This window comes from Lissotriton helveticus, chromosome 2_2 (genome assembly GCF_964261635.1).
Source record: "Lissotriton helveticus chromosome 2_2, aLisHel1.1, whole genome shotgun sequence".
Classification (NCBI taxonomy): Eukaryota; Metazoa; Chordata; class Amphibia; order Caudata; family Salamandridae; genus Lissotriton; species Lissotriton helveticus.
This window is the reverse complement of record NC_136060.1, coordinates 178,009,089-178,028,735: the sequence shown is the minus strand read 5'-3', so window position 1 is coordinate 178,028,735 and position 19,647 is coordinate 178,009,089. Positions and strand designations below refer to the sequence as shown.

Here is a 19,647-nt window from a genome sequence, read left to right as displayed (position 1 = left end):
TCTGCAAAACGCTGGTAGAATTCGACCGGAAGGCCGTCCGGCCTTGGCGCCTTGCCAGTCGCCAATGCATGGATGGCGGCCTTAATTTCCTGCAGGGTTATAGGGTCCCCCAATCCTTCCTGGTCCTCCTCCTCCAACTCGTGAAGGGGCAGAGGCTCCAGAAATTCCCTCACTGCCGAACAAGGGGCCGCAAGCGGGTTCGCATTTAGATTTTCATAAAATGAGAGAAAGGAATCATTAATCGCATCTGGGCTATACAGCACTTCACCAGTCTCCATGCTAAGTTGGGTAATGGGGGATCCTCCCAATTCTGGCTTAATTAACCAAGCTAAAAGACAGCCCGCCTTCCTTTCCTCTCTCTGCACCCTATCCAGATAATCGTTGTGGTTATAACAGCGCAATGCCCAAGGGCATCATCATACTTCGCTCGTGCTTCCTGCAGTGCCAATCGGGCCGCGTCTCCCATACCCTGAATGTTATCTAAGCTGCAGGCCCTCCCCTCCAGATCTAGTAATTTCTGACGGAGCTCTTTGTAAGCTCCAGTCACACGTCCCAGATAGTGGCCCCGCACCACCACCTTGAATGCTTCCCATTCCACCTGGACAGAGGATACAGTGTTGGCGTTAATAGGAAAATATATTTCTGTGAGGGCATGCAGTGATGTACGAAACGGGTCATCGACGAGCAATACCGGGTTAAGTCTCCAAGTAGGGGCTAGGGGGCACCGCACTAAAGGTTGATGGGTCATTATTAATGGACTGTGGTCCGATATGGTAAGGCTCAGGTATTCCGTATGTGTAATAGTGCTGTTAAAGGCAGGGGAACACAAGAACATATCTAGACGAGTATGCTCTTGATGTACTGGTGAAAAGAAGGAGAATTTCTTATGATTTTCCTGCTGCAGCCTCCAAGTGTCTTCAAGACCCCAGTATGTTATCCATGCTTGGAAACCCCAGAGCTGTGCAGCGTGTCGGGACACCTTTAAGGGGGGGATGTGACCAATCCTCAACAATGTCCGCAACATAGTTAAAGTCCCCCCCCCAAGGATCAGGTTGCCCCTCAGGCTATCCGCTAATACATCAGAAAAGGAATCCAGGAAGCCAACCTGGTCCTGGTTAGGTGCATAAATGTTACCAAGGGTGACCTCACACCCTGCTAGTCTCCCTGCAACTGGAACATACCGGTCCCCCTCATCCAACCACAATCGTTCAACTGTAAAATGGACCCTCGGCCTCACCCAGATCAATACCCACTTGGCGAAATCTGAACATGTAGTCACGAAGTCCTGGCCCCTCCATCTTCGCTTCAGTTTCCCAGCTTCCTCACTATTTAAGTGGGTTTCCTGTAGGAACGATATGTGGACATCCCTACGCCGCAAATACGAATAGATATTATGGCGCTTTGCCATGGACCCCATCCCCCTAATGTTCCATGTTAGGAACCGTATAACACTATGAGCCCCTGCCGTTCCTGCTGGACATCTCTATGTGACATTCCAAGGGGAAGACCCACCACAACTCTCTCCCTGATCTCGTAGCACCCCACTCCTCTGCAAACATACAAGGCCAATTCCAGGGCAACTCCCCAATCCCAGGGCAGTCCAACAACAGTCGGCCGCCCAAACATCCTGTGAAACAGTTAGTACTAAGTGAGGCCTTAACCTAGTGCGGCACTCAATGGGGGTGGTTAAGAAAAAAAGCAGGAATGGACGCTCCTACCAATGAGAGTGCACCAGCCCCCTAAAGAAAGAGGCAGCACAGGGCTTAAAATGGACAACCAGCAGACAGTGACCCTCTAAGTGGCACAGCTGCCCCAGCTTACCAGCTACATCAAATAATATCATCCGCAGTATTAGGCGACACCACTGGCATCTTCACGCTGTCACTGTGGGAAGTGTCTGTTTCATTGCCGTCTGTCTCTCTCTGGGAACTTGACACCGCCTCCGGAGCCCGACTCCGCATGAGCTCTGCAATGGCTTGTAGTGCTTCAGCTCTCTCCTTCTCTGTCTGCGATGAGGAAGGTTTCTTTGAGGTCCCCCTACGAAGGCGTCATCTATGGCGCTTCCCAAGTTCTGCGGCTCCAGGACCCCAAGCCCCGGGAGTCTCGCCCTTATAGGTCTCCAGCAAGTCCCATGCATCTCTAGGGCAAAATAGTGAATATTCCCCTCCAGCATAATGCGCAGACTGGCCGGGAACAACTACAGTATTGAAGGCCCTCATCTTTCAGAGCCCTCTTGACCTCTAGATAGGAGGCCCGCTTCCTCTGTACCTTACAAACCGCTGGAGGAGACGCCGCAATTAAGTTGCCGCCTTGAATGATTTGCACCGATTAATACCGGTTCACACTACGGCCACAGAATTATATCTAGTTACACTGCCCCACTTCAATACAAATTTCAAATGATACCAAATAGAGGAACACAACAGGAAGCCAAATCCTTCACACTGCAAACCACAGTGGGTGGTCATCACGTGAGCTATGCACATCGTAATCAGGTTGCCCACCCCCATCCTGAAGAAGGCCCGCAGGCCGAAGGCTTAAAAATACCCTCTACGCCCCAAGTCGGGTCGTATCATCGACTCCCTTACACCCCGATAGGCCTGGACCCAATATCCCTGTGTCTCTAACATGCAAATGTGTAAATAATTATACATATCTCAATTAATGAATGAAAAAATGTTGGGTTTAGAGATTTTCTTTATTGAATATACTTGTCTAGGCCTACATTGACTGATAATTTACTATCAGTTTGTCCTCAATTGTGTAAAATATGATGTCACGATTATTTCGGGAACTCTTCCCCTTCCTTAATCCTAAATTTCTTTTTATATTGAGCACCCCCTTTTCTGCATGTTCAAGTTGAGCAACCTTTTCTTCTATCCTCCCTGTACTTTACCTATTGGTATGGAGTTTATGACTAAATAAATATATGTTGTTTTGCAATCCAGTTGTTGTTGCACATTATATTTTAACTACAAATGGAATTTAGTTCACCGCAAGCTGACATGTTGCATGCTTAAAGAGATTTAAGTAAATGATTTTTGTTTGATTGAATTCATTGACTAAAGGATAGTTTAGGACCATTGCTTCCAGTATCAATCCTCTGTACCTCCAGTGTGTGGTCCGGAAAGAAAGAGACTTGCTATTGCCAACTGTGAAAGGGCCATCTGCTCTCGCCTTTTGCAGAAGAAGATCTCTGTCCCGGAAGTGGAGCAGGCGGGCCACAATGGACGTGGTGGCCTTCCATGGGCCAAAGGCTTGGCTGGCACTCTATGGGCTCTCTCTAGCGTATAGAAGGAGGATAGGCCCTCCGGCGCTACCGCACTCCTGAGCCAACTTTCCAGGAAGGACACCATGTTGCTACCTTCCGTCCCTTCCAGTAGGTCGTGGATTCGTATGTTGTTCCTTCTATTGCGCCCTTCGGCATCCTCTGCTCTGCACTCTAACAAGCACACTCTGTCTGTGAGGACCCCCATCTGCTGCTCCAATGCTTTTTGTAGTAGACTCAGTTTCTTTAACCCTCCCTGACAACGTCTTGTGTTCTTCCCGCAGCAGACCGAATCCCACCGGGACAGTGCTAATGTCCTGATGGAGGGTGGCCTTTATATCCGCTATGGCCTCCAAGATTTTACAGAGTTGTTGTTGGACTGGGTCTTCTGGAGTAGATTGCGGCTGCAACTGGGCGCTGTCATCTGGGTCCGGGGGACCCCTGGGGGCCCCTGTCTGGCGGCCTTTAGTCCTGCCTGTGATGCTGAGTTATCACTAGGCTGGGTTAGGGCCCCTCACTGCCAGCAGATATGCGTTTAGGGACATCAAGGGTTGTCCACTGCATTACAATCGTCGTCGCAGTCCTCAAGGCTGGTGCACTCTGCTCCCCCACACTTCAGGTGCTGCCAGCGGGGGGCGTAGTTTCACGAGTGCAAAGTCACTAGGCCTCGACGCTTCCCACAGGCCTTACCACGTGTCTCGGGCCCTGCCCGTCACCCTCTTACAAGGCTCACAGCGCTGTTAAAACTCCACCAGGGTAATTTTGTCCAAGGGAACTTTGGGCTATCCAGTCCCACAGCTAGGGGCCCTTTTAGGGCATCAGATCCCCAGCCGTGATACCTTCCTTTGCGCATGCTAGTGGGCGGTCAGGTGTGCCAGTCCTGCTGGCTAATTTCTTTGTTATACGCCCGGTGATGCCCCACCGATCGTCCAAACACGTCTCTGGCTCACTCTTGGTCCAGCATGCAGCGGCAGCACACCTCCCCTCCAGGCAAACATAGACCACTAAAAGCACTCCAGAACTGAGTAGAGCTTCAGAAAGAGAGAGGGTGCAGCCATCTATCCCGCGTAGGGGAGGCACTCCCACTCCCCCTCCAAGAGTTTCACCAGATATGCCGCTCTGCGCAACCACTGCCACCCAGGTCTAACGTAGCACGCTGCAGCCTTCCTGCAGCCCACCTATTGCAGTCACAGGCTGCGGGCCTAGTTCCTAGGGGCTCACCTGGGGCTCAGTTACTGTCTTCTTCAGGTCTTGGGGCCGGGGACCCCCACCCGCTGGTCCAGCTGTACGAACAATGTCCACAGTGCAGCCTCAAACAGTCACATATAGGCCCCCCACTGCAGCCAACTCCACTTAGCGCTGCTGTTCCAGCTAGGAGATCGTAGAGCTCCGTCATGCTCTCTGGATGTCCAGGCCCGCTCCAATGCCAATCCGCTCACCACAGGGCCCCGCATGTACCTTGGTTGGCCTTCATGCACCTCCTAGGCCCACTGATGCACCTCGGTTTGTTCAGCAAGTACTGCCACCCGGGAGCACAGACACGCACACCCCGCAAGGTTGGCCAGAAGTCCCACGGCACGGGCGACAACCCAGCTCCGCCGTTCCATTCTGCTGCACATCCATGGTGGAGTTCTCCGGTCCATTTCGCTGCCAATGTGGCTCTTTTGCTTCACCATATTCGGGCCGCAGCCTGTGCGGCACCGCGCTCCCCTTAGTCACAGACAGCCTCCCCTCAGCGTTGTAATCCTGCCTTGGCGGGTCGCAGGGCCTAAGAGCCAGCTCCCGTCACATGACAATGGGTCTAGATATCTCGGGTGCTCACCCGCCGCGACCACACACTGCTCGCAGCAGGCTGGCCACTGCGTGCAATCATCCGTTTGCCAAGCCTCAAACTTCGTCCTGGGGCGCTCAGCAACACTCTGGTCCCCCATGGGACCCGAGGATCTCGTGACTTGGCTCCCACTGCACAGTTTGAGTATAAAAGGCAGGCTGGTGCGGAGCTCTCGGCTCACACATCCGCCATGATCCTCGGCTAAGCCACGCCCCCCCCCAATCCCCCCTGTAGACTCTGAAGATCTTCTAAGAAACGTAGTATCAAATCACCCTAGCTTTGAGGACAGAGATCGTGACAGGCCTGAAAGGTGTCCTAAAAAAGTAAAGTCCCTTCAGCAGTAGTTTCAATCATTCAGCCATCTCCTAGTTTTCCAGTTTTGCAGGATAATTATGGAGGTGTGGCTAGGACCACCAACGTTGATTTTCACTGTTGATTTGGTATGGTCTCGTATACCAACAGCATCCAGGACCGTGGAACATAGAATAGAATAGAATAGAATAGAAGTGGCATTTATAAAGCGCATGGCTACCCATGGGCATCCCAGCATCAGATATTTGCTCATATAAAACTTAGTGTTTCATACATTATTTGCAGTATTATTTGCAACAACTGTTGAATATGAAGGACAGTCACACAGAATATGTGTGTGTGTTCCTCAAGAGCCAATCAGGGCTTCTGTCTATTCTGTGAAGTCTGGAAGGAACTCAGTAGATCCAGTTGAACTCCTGGTATACTGTCATCATTATGTTAGCATCTCTGGGGCCCTGCTACAAGATTAGCAAGATGATGTACCAGACCTAGTCAGTTTCATCAGGCAGAATCAGCCTTTGGTTTGAGGAATGCATATGCCCAAGAGATTGCCTGTTGATGCATATCAAAAATTCTGACGTGTCTATCGAATGGAGACTCATGCTTGAGTCCATCCTAATATTTCTGTTCAGCTCAAAGAGAATGTGACAGAGGAGCGTCCTGATAGCAGTGTTTCAGAAGTTTGATCCCTTCTGCATGCCAGAGTTTTCAGTTAAAAAGATGCCCACCAATTCAGAAGTGATTATTCAGCCAAATTATGGATATAGGGGAAAGCCCGACATCTATTCCTTGTCTTTTGTGTACAGCGTTCTGCACTTCTTGAGTAACGGGTTTTTGGTGTATGAACGGATATATTTTGCCTGATCTAGTTTAGTATTTAAGGGGTTCAGGACGAATCTCCATGGATCATCCACATTTGCCGCCATGCAATATTTTTAATCTCAATAATGTGTAAGAAGATAGGACTTTCATCCCAGAATACAACTTGAAAGCTGTAATATGACAAGCTCTTCACCTGAAATGCTCCTTTAATCCGGGCTCAAAAGTAGTATGGAAAAAACTGTGGTGTATGGAAGGAGAGACAATTTCCAGTGTGGTAGATATGCTAATCTCAGCGCCAAAGGGGCAGCAGTTAAACTAATAAGTCATTGCCTCAGTTTTGCCGTCAGCAGCACTTTTAACGTTGACACTTGAAGGAGCACATGTGTTCTACAATATAAATTAAATTAAAGGCCCAGATCTCAAAGTGCGTTTAGTTAAAAAGTAAAGATGACTACAGGCATCAATCAGCTGCTCTGATAGCTGTGTCACTGTACCTTCCCCAGTTCTGAGATTAAGGGGTAGATGTATCAAATTACATTTGCGATTTCTTAATAGCGATTTTTAAGGAATCGCTATTTAGAAATCGCAAAATGGAATGTATGTAAAAAATCGCAATTTTTTGGCGATTTATTAGTCTTCCTTATTTGCGAATTCGCACTTTGCGAATTCGCAAATAAGGAATAATTTCCCATGCATTCCTATGGGCCAGGAGGCCCATAGGAATGATTGTGAAATATTTCTCAATTTGCGAATCGCATTTTGCGAATTCGCAAATTGAGAATAATTTCAAGGGTGCAGGGGTGTCTCAAAGACACCCTGCTGCACCCCTGAAATTTACATGTGTGTGCATATGGCGCACATACATGCCCTATGGGCATGTATCTGCGTCACATGCCACCTTCACAAATGCCAAATAGGGCATTTTTAAATGAAATTGCAAATTACCACCAACTACAAGTTGGTGGTAATTTGCGATTTCTTAACAAAAATTTGCAATTTCAGAACCCCACATACATCGCATTTAAGGAATCGAAAAATTTACGATTCCTTAAATGCTTAAGAAAAATAAGGAATCGCAAATTATTGCGATTCCTTATTTTGCGATTTTTTAATACAATCCAAAAAATGCATAAAGGCCTTTTGGGATTGGCAAAGGCCGAAATTCGCAATCGCAAAAGGCTTGATACATCTACCCCTAAGTTCCCCTTGTAGACAGTTTCTTGCCTTTTCATTAGGTGACTCACTGGTGCACAAGGCTAGGCGCCCCTATACAGAGAAGATGGGATACAAAAAAAAAATAAAAAAAAGATTTTCGGCCCTGTTGTTCATCCTTCTGATACAAACAGTCTTCCCATAGCACAGTAACCACCACTTTACATTTTTCGATTCAGAAAGAACAACTTGCCCATCCTATGGTACACAGTTTTTCCCTTGCACAGTAATCATCAGAATTGTAATTGTTTTCTATTCAGAAAGAACCGGAGGACTTGTGTCTTACCTTGGTGCGCCATTCTGACTTCTGCCTGCTAAGCTACCCTCATGGTGCCTAAAACCCGTGGTGACTGTGCGCTCTACGTGCACCTATTAGATAGAGCTAGATGGGTGGATAGACAGATGATTAATACCTGACTAAGCTAGCTAGCTGTGTGCCCAGATGTGTAGTAGACATTGGCATTGGCCATATGTACGCAGTAACCACTAAGGATACTAAATACCTGTATAATTACGGTATTGTGGGTTGCATGCCTTTCGACCCAGTAAGGGACAATCCTTTGTCCTTTGAAGACCCCTCACTCACCAACCTAGTTGGTGACATGCTTCATCATCGGGGTCCCACCCGGACAGCCGAATGCCATCCAGGTGTGCTGCGACACCTGATTACAGTGGAGCGGGTTGTTCGTTTTTATATGTGATAAGGATAAAAGGTGTGTTTAAAAGTTGTCTCAACACTACCCACTCGAAGACTTTATTCTGGAGTGGTTGGACAACCATTAAAATATATATACAAAAGTATTTACATGAGGCACCTTTGCCTTATTAGGTAGGCTGTGGTGTCAAAAGAGACGTGTTAGAAAAAAGGGGAGGTCTACATGTTTCAACCTACGTGTAATTATGGAGGTTTTCGTCAGGACCAGTGTGAATCTAGGCTGGATGGTCTACACACGCTAAGGTGTATCCAGTCCTAGCCTATAGTTCAGGGGAAATCACAAACAGGTGATTTCTGAAAAAGGTGTTGCTCTCCGGTTAGTTTTGATTAAAAACTAGAAGCACGCTGATTAAGGGCTTCATGAGCTCTCCGACCCTGCTCGAGCAGCCGCTATTTGCGGCTTGTGGAAATCAGGCAGTTAAGCCTAGCAGCAGATCGGTCGTGAGCTCCGCGGGAGTTCACGACCCGTCTCTTTTGTTTATATTAGTATACCTAAGGGGACCAGGAGTTCCTACTTGACCCACAGGTCATACTTCCCTTACTCTCTCCTCTGTTTATACATATGTATGCAGTACCTGTGAGGCTGGCAAAGTTGGATTGTGACAGTGATATTTAAATGTCTGGAAATCCAAACAATCAACTCATGCATACATTAAAATGCATTGCAGTAATGGAATAATGTTGATGTTAGCAAAACAGAACTCTTTTAACATAACGTGTATTTGTAAGCGCACGTTCACCCATGGGCATCTTGGCGCTGAATGACAGATCTTTATTGTTACCCAGAGGTACTCATTTTATCGACTTCAGGAGGATGGAAGGCTGATTGAACCCGCCGGGATTTGACCCTCTGACCATGAGGTCAAACACAGGCAACTATAGTGGACGCATTAGTCCATTAAGCCACCAGACCCAGCTTTAATGAGGGTTTCTAATCAGCTGGGAAACAGTCTTTACAAATCAATGTTTACATTGCGGTGCCTTTACCATGCATATATTACCATACAAGTTTTTACCACATACAGGCCTTTACCACGCATGCCTTTACCATGCATTTAAGGTAAGTATGGGGTTTGGAAGGTCTCCCCACAAAAAAATATATATACATATATATTTAAACTTACTTTACTAATACACACTTTAGCTAGACTATTAATGCGTGGTAATGGCATTCAAGGTAAAAGCACATGCATGGTCAAATAATGTGGGGTAAAAAATGCACTGAAAAGGCGTGCAATGTTTTTACCTGCGTTGTTCCATCATATACCCAGTCAGCTTGGTTAGGACAGCAAAGTGCATGGTTATGAGATTTCTGACGTCTTCGAGTTAGGATTATGTTAGGAAGGGAAAGGAACGCAGGCATATGGAGTAGAACATGTTTGGGATGACACTGTGGCATTTTGCTGACATGCGGTCACTTATGTTTTTAGGTCTCGCTGGCGTTGCAGGGCGAAGCCCTGCCGCCAACGAGACTTATAGCCGCCTTGCTCCCTGCCAAGGGAGTCAAAGCAGTGAGCGAGCAGCTCCAGACCTGTGCACGAGCCGACTCAGGTCCGTGAACGCGCGGGAACGTGAACGTGCACGTTCACGCGCGTCACGCTCCTGTCCTCCCGCGTCTCTTCTCAGGCGCGCTCCAGGCCGACTTGCGGTGTGCGTCACAGCGTGTTCCAGCGTTTCTGTGGCCGTAGGTAAGTGAGGGCCGGGGGGGGGGGATTTTTTTTTTGCTTATTTGTTTGCTTGTTATTTGTGAAATCTAACTATGATAGCTTCTTTATGAGAAATTGCCCCTTCCGGTTAATTGCGGGTCAGGTCAAGGGGTCACCACTTCATCATGAGGGGAAAAATTGCCATCTGCAGGCCAAGCTGGCCATCATGTGAGCACCTCGTGACCCCTAGGGGCAGACATCCGCCCTCAGCTTCTAATTATCTGATGTATGTATTTATCCCCCAATCCAAGCCTCGCCTCTGCCGCTGTAGTGCCGGGCTTTCTAGAATTTAATTCAGTACAGTTGTTTCAGCGGGGGAATAAAATCGGTGGTTTGAATGAGGCCTCTCTCCTTCTGGGAACTGACCGGTTTGTGTAATAATCTACGGTGGCCTGCGAGGGTCTCCTCCGTCCTGTCCATGTCTATGCACAGAGAGGGACAAGGGTGTGAGAGAGGATGGATTTCAGCTGGGGAGCCCTACGTCGGTCCAGGAGGGCCGGCTCCATGCTAGATGTTCAGGTTAACCGCTGGCTGTATAGACATGCTCAGTGCAGGTTCACTGGGGGCCAATTCACAAAGCCATCTGTGCAAGTTCAACTTCTGTGCACAAATGGCTCGTTTTACTAGTTCGAGCAATTCACAAAGGGGAACTAGCATAAGTAAGTCCATTTACAGGTGTGTAACATCACTGCTTGAGTAAATTCTTATCTGGGGAGGGAAGTGGGCATTTTATTTCATGGATTCCCTGGACCGGTTGAAAACCCCCACAAACTCCCAAATTTAAGGATACAAATTTCAAACCTACCAATCTGTACCTAGAGACGCCAGCCCGTTAATAATCAGGGGCTTGCTTTTAAACAGACTGGCGTGTAACAAAATAAGTTTTTGATGTTTCGGTGCGCACATAACATGCCACACAGTAATCTTCTGAAAATACAAACCACACGTAGCACATTTTTCGAGCAGTGAATTTACTACATCATGCCAGCCAGGGGGGGCACTTCGAAAGATCAGAACAAACCTCTGGCCGCAACAAGATGACCCCGCCCACCTTTGCAAAGGCCAGGTTTATACAATCCATATCCGAGTATTCCAATAAAACGTTGATGTCTGTTAGGCACCCATCTTGACGTCAGGCAGTGTCCATCCCTTACCTACTTTTGATGGCGAGCGATGGATCGCACTTATTACCTTTACAACTTTATCCATCTCTTTGGGCAGAGGACTGGGGAGACGCCTACCTTACACAGAGCGATGGGTTCGAACAAAATCCTTAATACATTTAAACCAGTGACCAAAAAAGACACCCAAACTAGAGCCTCAACACTACAAGCATTTGCAATGCAATAGGTTTCGCATTTATGTGAGTTTAAGCTATTGGCATTCTAAATGACAATGCCTTTTTATTTATGTTTTAAAAATAAAAATAAAAGGCATTGTTATTTGCAATGTCAATAGCTCAAACTCGTGTAAATGCGAGACCTATTGCATTGCAAATGCTTGTTTTATTACTTTTGCGTGATAAGTACAAATACATTTTGTATCAGTTGTACACCTTGACTAAAAGCGCGACAGCACCTTACAGCACCATTTTTTTATTGAAATGTCAAGCTCCCAGGCTCCTGTTGGTGGAAGTCTTTCTTAAAGCGGTTACATCCCAAAAACACGAAAGGGCTGCTGTAGTTGACGATCCTGCAGGTTTTTTCCGCCATAATGCACTCGAATATACACTGTTGCATAACTAGAGGTGTTTCTCATATTTTCATTTGCACTATATTAAAATACACTGAAAGTAAATACCAAAAGGTTAAACCTTTAGTTTTACGTAGATTACAGGAAATAAATAAGATCAGAACTGGAGGAATGTGAAGTGTTTTCTGGCACACATTTCCGATTTAAATGGGACAAATTTATGCTGGAAATTTTTGTCTGAGGAAACGTCACCCACGGAAATCTAGAAAGTGTAAAGTGATAAATTGACATCCTGAAACAACCAATCGGATATGTTGACCCTGCCAATAATCCCCAGGCAACGGTCTATGGTATGCACAGAATTGTATAAAAAGCCTATTAATTTTGAACTTGTCTGAAATCCATTACTTGTTTTGGTCTCGAGATCCGTAATGGTAGCATAAATACATAAAATCCTGCAATTCACCGACACACACTTGTCTCTATAGTTTCTATTATAGTCTAGTTGACACATCCCAAAATATTCACGGAATATTGGTCTAATTTCTGACTACGTACTTTGGATTTATTCCAGTGACTAGCGGCCAAAGCTTTTCATGTGAAGGAGCAAGAAACAAAGTAGTTCATCTTTTTAGGGGAATGGTAATAGGATGGTCATATATTGTAAGTAATACAACATCCTCTGATATAATTTTAAAGGATATTGCCAGTGGTTGGGAGTTGTCATGGTCTTATAAAGGAACTCGGCGTTCGACCTCGTTCGTCTTTGTGGTGCATTTTAGTCATTTTAAGGTAGTGCAGAGGGTACTTTATTACATATAACTGCGTGATATTATACTTAATGATCTATAATGGCAATTCATAAAATCTGAATGTACTAAAAACCGATCTGTTCTCACTATAATCTGCAAATAATGTCGTATACTGAACATATTTAACAAGTAAACACATTTTCCAGTTTCAGTGACAATTTAGATTTATTTCTGATGTACGAGGCAGGCACCTGATTTAAAGTGTTCGTTCAAACTAAAAAAAAAAACCCATTATTTTTCTTGTTTCAGTCAGATGATGCTACAAGCCTGCTAGTTGTGATGGTGTATGATTTCCAGGATCGAAAATTTCAACCCAGATTAGTACCCGATACAGAGGAATATATACCAGAAGTGCGTGAAATTGAGAATTACATTCACAGGTATAGTAGTACTACTCAAGCACCGCTAACGATAATGATGTTGATAATAATCTGAAAAGCCTAGTATGGACGTTAGGCATAGGCCCATTCGTTTTTATACTCATTGCAAGTTTTGTTCAACATCTGTTTAATTCATTTTAAAACACAGTATGCAAAGCGCAAAACAAACAGTGCAAAGAAAATGCAGATTCGATAAATTTGTTTTATCTCATTTTTTTGCAGTTAATCCCACTATTGCAAGTTACTAAAAGTGGGTTTTCATCAAGTATGCTACTTCACAAAAAAGGTGCACCTCTTGCAACTTCTCATGCACTATCCCACACCCTACACCCTCAACCACTACAGCACCAATAGCAACCAGTATCCTTGCGGGTTGTCATTCTTAGAGCAGAGAAGGGGTCCTTCATTCTCAACCATCAGGTGAGGGGGATGGTTCTTTTCTAGGGTGTTCTTGGTTATACACATATATACATATCTAGCTACATGCATATACATGCTACATATACAGATCTAGGCTACGTACATTTAGGCAAATTACTTAGGGTTCGCATTTTAGGAATAGGCAAGTGCTACTATTTTTATCTGAACTGCTTATGTTCATCTTATTAGCACTATGGTAGAACTCTATCTAATATATACTGTATTGGTACTGTCTCCTGATTGTCGCAGCACATATGTATTACACAAGGTTGTCGCTAGAACAATAAATACTTATTTAAATGTCCTAATCGATATCCTGTGTATTTTCTGAGAGAAAACAAGCCCGAGTGTCTGAGTGAAACTTACTCTACTGTTTTCCATGATCCCTGAGGAATCAGGGTTGTCATGTTCAGTTGTTGCCAGAAACTACATACACCCCTGTAAGATACAGGGGGTGGTAGGGGCTCTGTAGAGCTAGCTGGTCTAATGGCTGACATATGCAGTGGGGGTGTCCGAAAGCAGATTGGACAAAAGCCAAGGTGAGCTACTCCACGTGGGTGGAGGAGGGTTGCCCCACAGCTTTCTCGCAGTGTGAGAAGCAGAAATATAAAATGGTATTTTAAAACCATTTTATGTTTCTGCTTCTCACACTGTGAGAAAGCAGAAAGGTATGCCTGGTTGGGGGCGGGTGGACGTTCTTTCTCCAGCAGGGGAGAAGCAGCTTGCCCACTGTTGTGGGCGCTAACTTTTTGGTTAGCCCCAGGGCAATAGACGTCTGTGGGGTCTGCGTCCTAGCCAATCACAACGCTGCCATTGTTGTTGCGTTGTGATTGGCTTAGGGGAGGAGATGAAGGCTGCATGCTTCCTGTAAGGTGTTAGGTGTATAGAGGAGACACAACGCGGGACTGGAGGCGAACGTATGATTAAATATGATTATATTTTGCTTAATAAGCCCCCGCGCGTGATACCCATCCCCCACCCACCCCCACCCCAAGTGCGAGTCATGCCGGCCACAACTGCATCAAGCCCTCAGTTTAAGTCATCTAAAATGCACAGGTCCTGGGTATTCCTAGGAATTACATTATTGCAGGTATGACATATGTTTTCTAGTTTTCTTTCCAGATTACAGCCTGGTAGTGGGCCTTCTAGACCCTCTGGCACCAAGGACTTTATCAATGTGGCCACCTTAGACAGAAAGCCCAATTGACTACAACTGCTGTGCAACCCACTGAGCATTAATTGAGTGTGAAGCATACAAGGTAGCTATCAATCCTGTGAGATTATTACATGGCTATCATAGGAACATAGGAAACAAAACATTCTTTCGTCATGGAAATACATACTCAAGAACACTCTGAAGCCAGAAATATATTTTTAAGATTTATTTAAATTCAAAATCTTATTCTAGTTCATACAGGATGAATAGTAACTATTATGAAAACAAGCAAATTAGTGGAAATGTTACTTGTTAGGAGTGTGAATATTAAAAAATATTGTAACATTAGTATGTTATCATAAAACTTCTTTATATAAATATTTTCAAACCCCCTCACTCTATGCTAACTAAGCTAAACGTAGCACCAAAGGTGGCCTACTTTGAGTTTCATAAATGGGTCCCACCCACATGCTTCTTCTGAACAATGTTACGTAAAGAAAGAGTATAAGGAAATTCCTCTTTTAGCATAATCACCCTAAGTTTCTGGACTGATGCTGCTGGTTTTCTGCTCTAAACGTGCACTGTGGCCTGCTAAACAGACCTCAGTGCCATTGCGCTGACCCTTAAAAGGTATATGTCTGATTGGATCACCCACAATTGGCATGAGTTAATGTAATTCTAAGTGCCCGTTTATATGGTACCAGGGATACCCAGGGCCTGTAATTTAAAGTGTATCTTGTTAACTGCAGCACTTATGTTGCCACGAGTGTGACAAAGCAAAGTGTAACTCCCAGTCCACCAGTGCTGACTGGCAGAGCAGTTCTCAACTGCTAACTCAACTCCATTTAAATTGATAACAAAGCCAAAAATCTGCCTTTTTAATATTTTTAAGCCACCCCTAAGGCAGGCCTACTGAGCCCTAAAGGCAGGATGCATTATACTAAAAAGTCGATTCTGTGGTTATTAACTTTACAAGTTCTGACAGTAAAATCCCTGCATTGTCGTTTTTACTGTGGAAAGGCTAGTAGCTCCATTGGTGAGTACAGGGATACACACTGACAAATCAGCAGTACTAACTTCTGAATGGGACTCCTAAATATTATACTTCGGAGTATCAAAAAAAACTTTGCATTAAACTCAACTTGATGCTCAAGTCTTGCACAAATCTAACTTTAGTAAGTAGCCACTTTATTGCCCAAAGTTTTCCAGTGACCGTTTAAGGTTGCTGGCCACTAGACAGCCTTCTGCCCTATGGGGGAGGTGTGAATGACTTTCAGGAAGGAACACAAAGGACCCACCGTTAGAAGAGGTGTGATCTCTCTCTGGCAAGAAGGCCAAACCGTGTGTGAGCCCAAAATGCTTGCTTTAAAGGTAAATCTGCCTTTGATGGGCAAATGCTAGACACACATGAGAGGGGCTACTCTTTGGTTTTTGCAGACAGGTTGGTAATCGTTGCCAAACAGATTTTTCCATGGGTGTGGGGCCCCCAGGAAGCCCCACCTCTGGGATGGGCTAGGTAGGTCAATGCACTAAGAGAAGGCTTGTGCCATATTGGGAGTTGGCAGAAGAGTGTATTCTCGGCTATCTGGAGGTCACACTTTGCAGAAAATTGTTACCAGGCGGGAAGGGCCCATGGTAGACCATTGGTTAGTAGTTGCCGCATCCCCTGAGGGCACAATCTGGGCATAAAAGTGACACCCAGACCTCAGATTACACCTGGACTGAAAAAAGATCTTCATGGACTGCCCTGATGATCTCTGGAACCAGAAGAGAGAGGTTGCACCAAAGACTGGACTTCACTTGCTGAGCCTTGGGTTAGCAAAGAAAGGATTGTGCCTGTTGTACCCAGCATGAGTAAAAGTCATCCCCGAGCCTCTGATAGAAGAAGGGACTCCAAGAGTCAGTTGGTTAACTTTTGTTACAGCTATAGGGCCACAAAAGCGGAAGAAGCCTGTCTTGGTGAGTTGGTATCCAACGCCTAACCTCTGCTGACTGTCGAAGGTCAGCCTGGGAGACCAAGTCCGATCCAGCAAAAGCCGCATTACAGTCTGCTGGACCCAAGAGAGTTGTTGGTGTGCAGTTTGGTTTCCTAGCAAGAAAGTGATCACCAGTTAAACAGAACTTATGGTTTTCTTGTAACCGGTGACCAGTAGACCAGTGTCATTTGTTTTTGGCTGAACTTCTCTCAGACTTTGAGGTATATCGACCCCTGTGGCCAAAGTCGGAGACCATACTTGTGAGCCAAGGAACGGCCCCAGGAAGACCTCCGTCAGCAGATCAGCATCCTCTGCATTCTGCAGCATCCTGTATGTCTTGTATCAGGACCATTCCATTGCAGTTTATGACTGTTCACCCATTAAGCCTGGAACTAGACTGGCGACTGCTTTGACTGCGAGGTAAATTCCCGGATGGAACTCTTTGGTCTCTGTGGCTCACTCGCTGCTAGAGTTGGTTGCCCAAATAGGGCTGGAGTAGTAGTCTACAATCTTATCAAAGTTTTGCAAACTTTACCACTATCGTGGTCCATTACAATGATTTATTGTACTAAGCGAAAAAGACAGTGATTTATTGTTTGTTTAAAAATTCATATCTCTGGAACCCTCCAGTGGATTTTTGTCATTGAGGTGTGTATTTAAAGATGCAAACAGACTTTTTTATTAATTGTTGTCGGGTTGTTACTGAGTCTTGTATCTTTCTTATTCAACTGTTTTAGTACTTTTGAATACTTCATGGGTGTTCCTTTGATAAAGCCTGACTGCCCAGAGCCACAGTTACCCATGATGAGCTGAGGCTTTTCAAACAACTCTGACCGAATCTAGTAGAGGTAGTGAGTTTATTACATAGGGGCCGATTCACAGAACTAATCTGAGATAAAATCCTAAAGTTACTACTTTTGGTATTCATAGAAGGTATTTAGTAGTAGTAAAGTTAGGACTCCTATCTTTACTACTACTAAACTGAGACAAAATCCTAACTTTACGACGTTTGGTATTCACAAAAGGCATCTAGTAGTATGTGTGGAAAGGATGGCTCATCCAGCATTTCTGTGCCTCCCTGAGTAGGTGTGTGTTACAGGACGAGCACAAGCAGCGTTACAGAGAAGTCAAGGGAACCTGAAGTCTGGTCGCTAGGAACAGAAAAGGGCAGGAAGTCTGGGTACCCGGCTTCCTGGAGTCCTTAGAGCCAGACAGACTTAACCCTGAGGGCAAGGACCTAGTGCCTGAAGAGTTTTATGTCCCCTTTAGAGACCTGTCTGTGTTGCAGAACTTAAGGGGGCAGATGGTCCCTCTAGAGACAAACTTTGCCTGGGGTAGAGGACTTTCTTCACTCTTGAAGGCCTGAGGGAGTTGGCTCAAAGGCAAGACAATGGTGATGAAAGTGGTATCTGCGAGATATCATGGGATGAGCGGGTTATGTATAGTGAGGCAAGCAACCTCAAACCAGGGGGCAATCAGGTGAGTGGTGGTCCCCCAACAATACAGAGAATTCCTTCTTAACCTCAGCCATGCCATCCCTCAAGCTGGTCATGGGGGATAGACTAAAATCTGGGAAAGAATGGTAAATCATTTCTATTGGCCCCAGATGTCAGATAAATTGTAGGAGCTCTGTCGCTCCTGTGTCACCTGTCAAGCCAGTGGTCAGACTGGGGGCAAGCCATAGGCTCCGCTGATAACTTTGGTGGGGACTTCCTTTTGAGAGAGTAGGATTAGATATTGTTGGTTCCCTTGACCCTCAGACTGCATTTGGTAATATGTTAATCCTGGTGATAGTGGACAAGGTCCCCAGGAGCAATTCAACTTAAGACAGTCAATGCATCTGCAGTGGCAAGGGCCCTACTTGACATCTTCAACATGCAGGGTTTTCCTATTGAGGTATTGTAAGATAGTGGCACCAACGTTATGTCTCGCTATCTGAAAGTAATATGTGATGACTGTAGTGTAACTTATAAATTCACTGCTAATACTTTAGTTGAAAGGTTAAAAAAGACCATGAAAGACATGATAATGGGTTTTCGTGAGAAACTCAGAAGGAGATGGGATGTTATTCATCCATGCTACTGTTTGCCCACGGAGAGATAGTGGATTTCAGCTCCTTTGTATTCCTGTTTGGTTAACCTGAGAGAGGTCCACTGAGTTTGGTAAGAGAGAGAGATGGGATAAGGCCATCTGATAACCAATACAAGTCATAGGGGAATATGTACTAGATCTTCGCTCTAGGCTGCCAGAGGCCCATGAAGAGGGCAAGCAAAAATATGGAGGCTAGCCTGGAGCTTGTCAAGCATTGGTATGACCAGAAGGCCTCCTTAGTGGAATACCAATCAGCACATTTGGTGTGGGTTTTGAAACCTGTAGCTCATCTGGCCTGTCCCAAACAAGTGGGTGCTACCCAAGTCTGGAAAAATGGAGGTAGTACCTAAATCTACCTGTCTGGTAAATGTAGGTACCCCAGTGAATCCTCATAGGTTAATAGATGTTAACAGGTTGAATCCACACCATGATAGAGCAGATGGGACCATGCTCATGGTGACAGATGGAGGAGAAGAGGAAAGTGAACCTCTTCCTGACCTACTGTCAAGTAATGCCAAAAAGGGCTCAGTGGCTGGCCTAGTCCTCTACTCCACTTTGACAGACCAACAGCAAAGGTACTGTTACAACCTGTTGGGACTGTTGTTTGAAGGTCTGTTCTCCTTGACCCCAGGTCTGACAACTTGGTGTGTTCATGATGTGGACACAGGTGACAGCTTACATGTCAAGAGTGAAATGTATAGGCTGTCAGACCAGGTCAAAGTTAGCTTCAAGGCTAAGGTTGCCAAGATGCTAGAGCTTGGGGTGATTGAGCACTCTAACTGTACATGAGCCTTGAGCAAGCTCACTGGGGCTGGAGCGTAAACCGCATCCAAATTTGGGAAGCCCGAGGTGAGTTTCTGTGTAGATTACAGAGGCCTGAATGCAGTCACTAGCACTGGTGCTCACACCATACCCAGACTGATGACCTCATAGAAAAGTTGGGGGCTGACAAATACCTAAGTACATTTGATTTAACTTCAGGATTCTGAAAAATATCCCTCAAACAAGGAACTAAGGAGAGAGGAAAGGCTGCTTTCAATTTTGAGTGGTGCCCTTTGGTTGGAAGAATGTACCTAAACTCAGGCTGGGAATCCGCCTCCATCTTGGGATGAAGCCAACATAGTCTTGTTTAAAAAAAAAGGATAAGCCCCCAAATATACATGGGTCATATAGACCAATATCCTTGTTAAATGCTGATGGGAAGGTATATGCCAAAATTTTAGCTAGTAGGTTAGCGAGGGTGATTCCGCCTTT

General features: G+C 45.5%; 1 protein-coding gene across 2 annotated transcripts in view; it reads left to right on the top strand.

The window, feature by feature from the left end:
- Positions 1–19,647, top strand: part of NSUN7 (NOP2/Sun RNA methyltransferase family member 7) — a 972,952-nt gene that overhangs the window by 295,791 nt on the left and 657,514 nt on the right. For both annotated transcript variants that reach the window (XM_078678273.1, XM_078678274.1), the window contains one exon: positions 12,620–12,750. In XM_078678273.1, the coding sequence (XP_078534399.1) occupies positions 12,620–12,750 (131 nt within the window). The remainder of the gene's footprint in view (positions 1–12,619; positions 12,751–19,647) is intronic.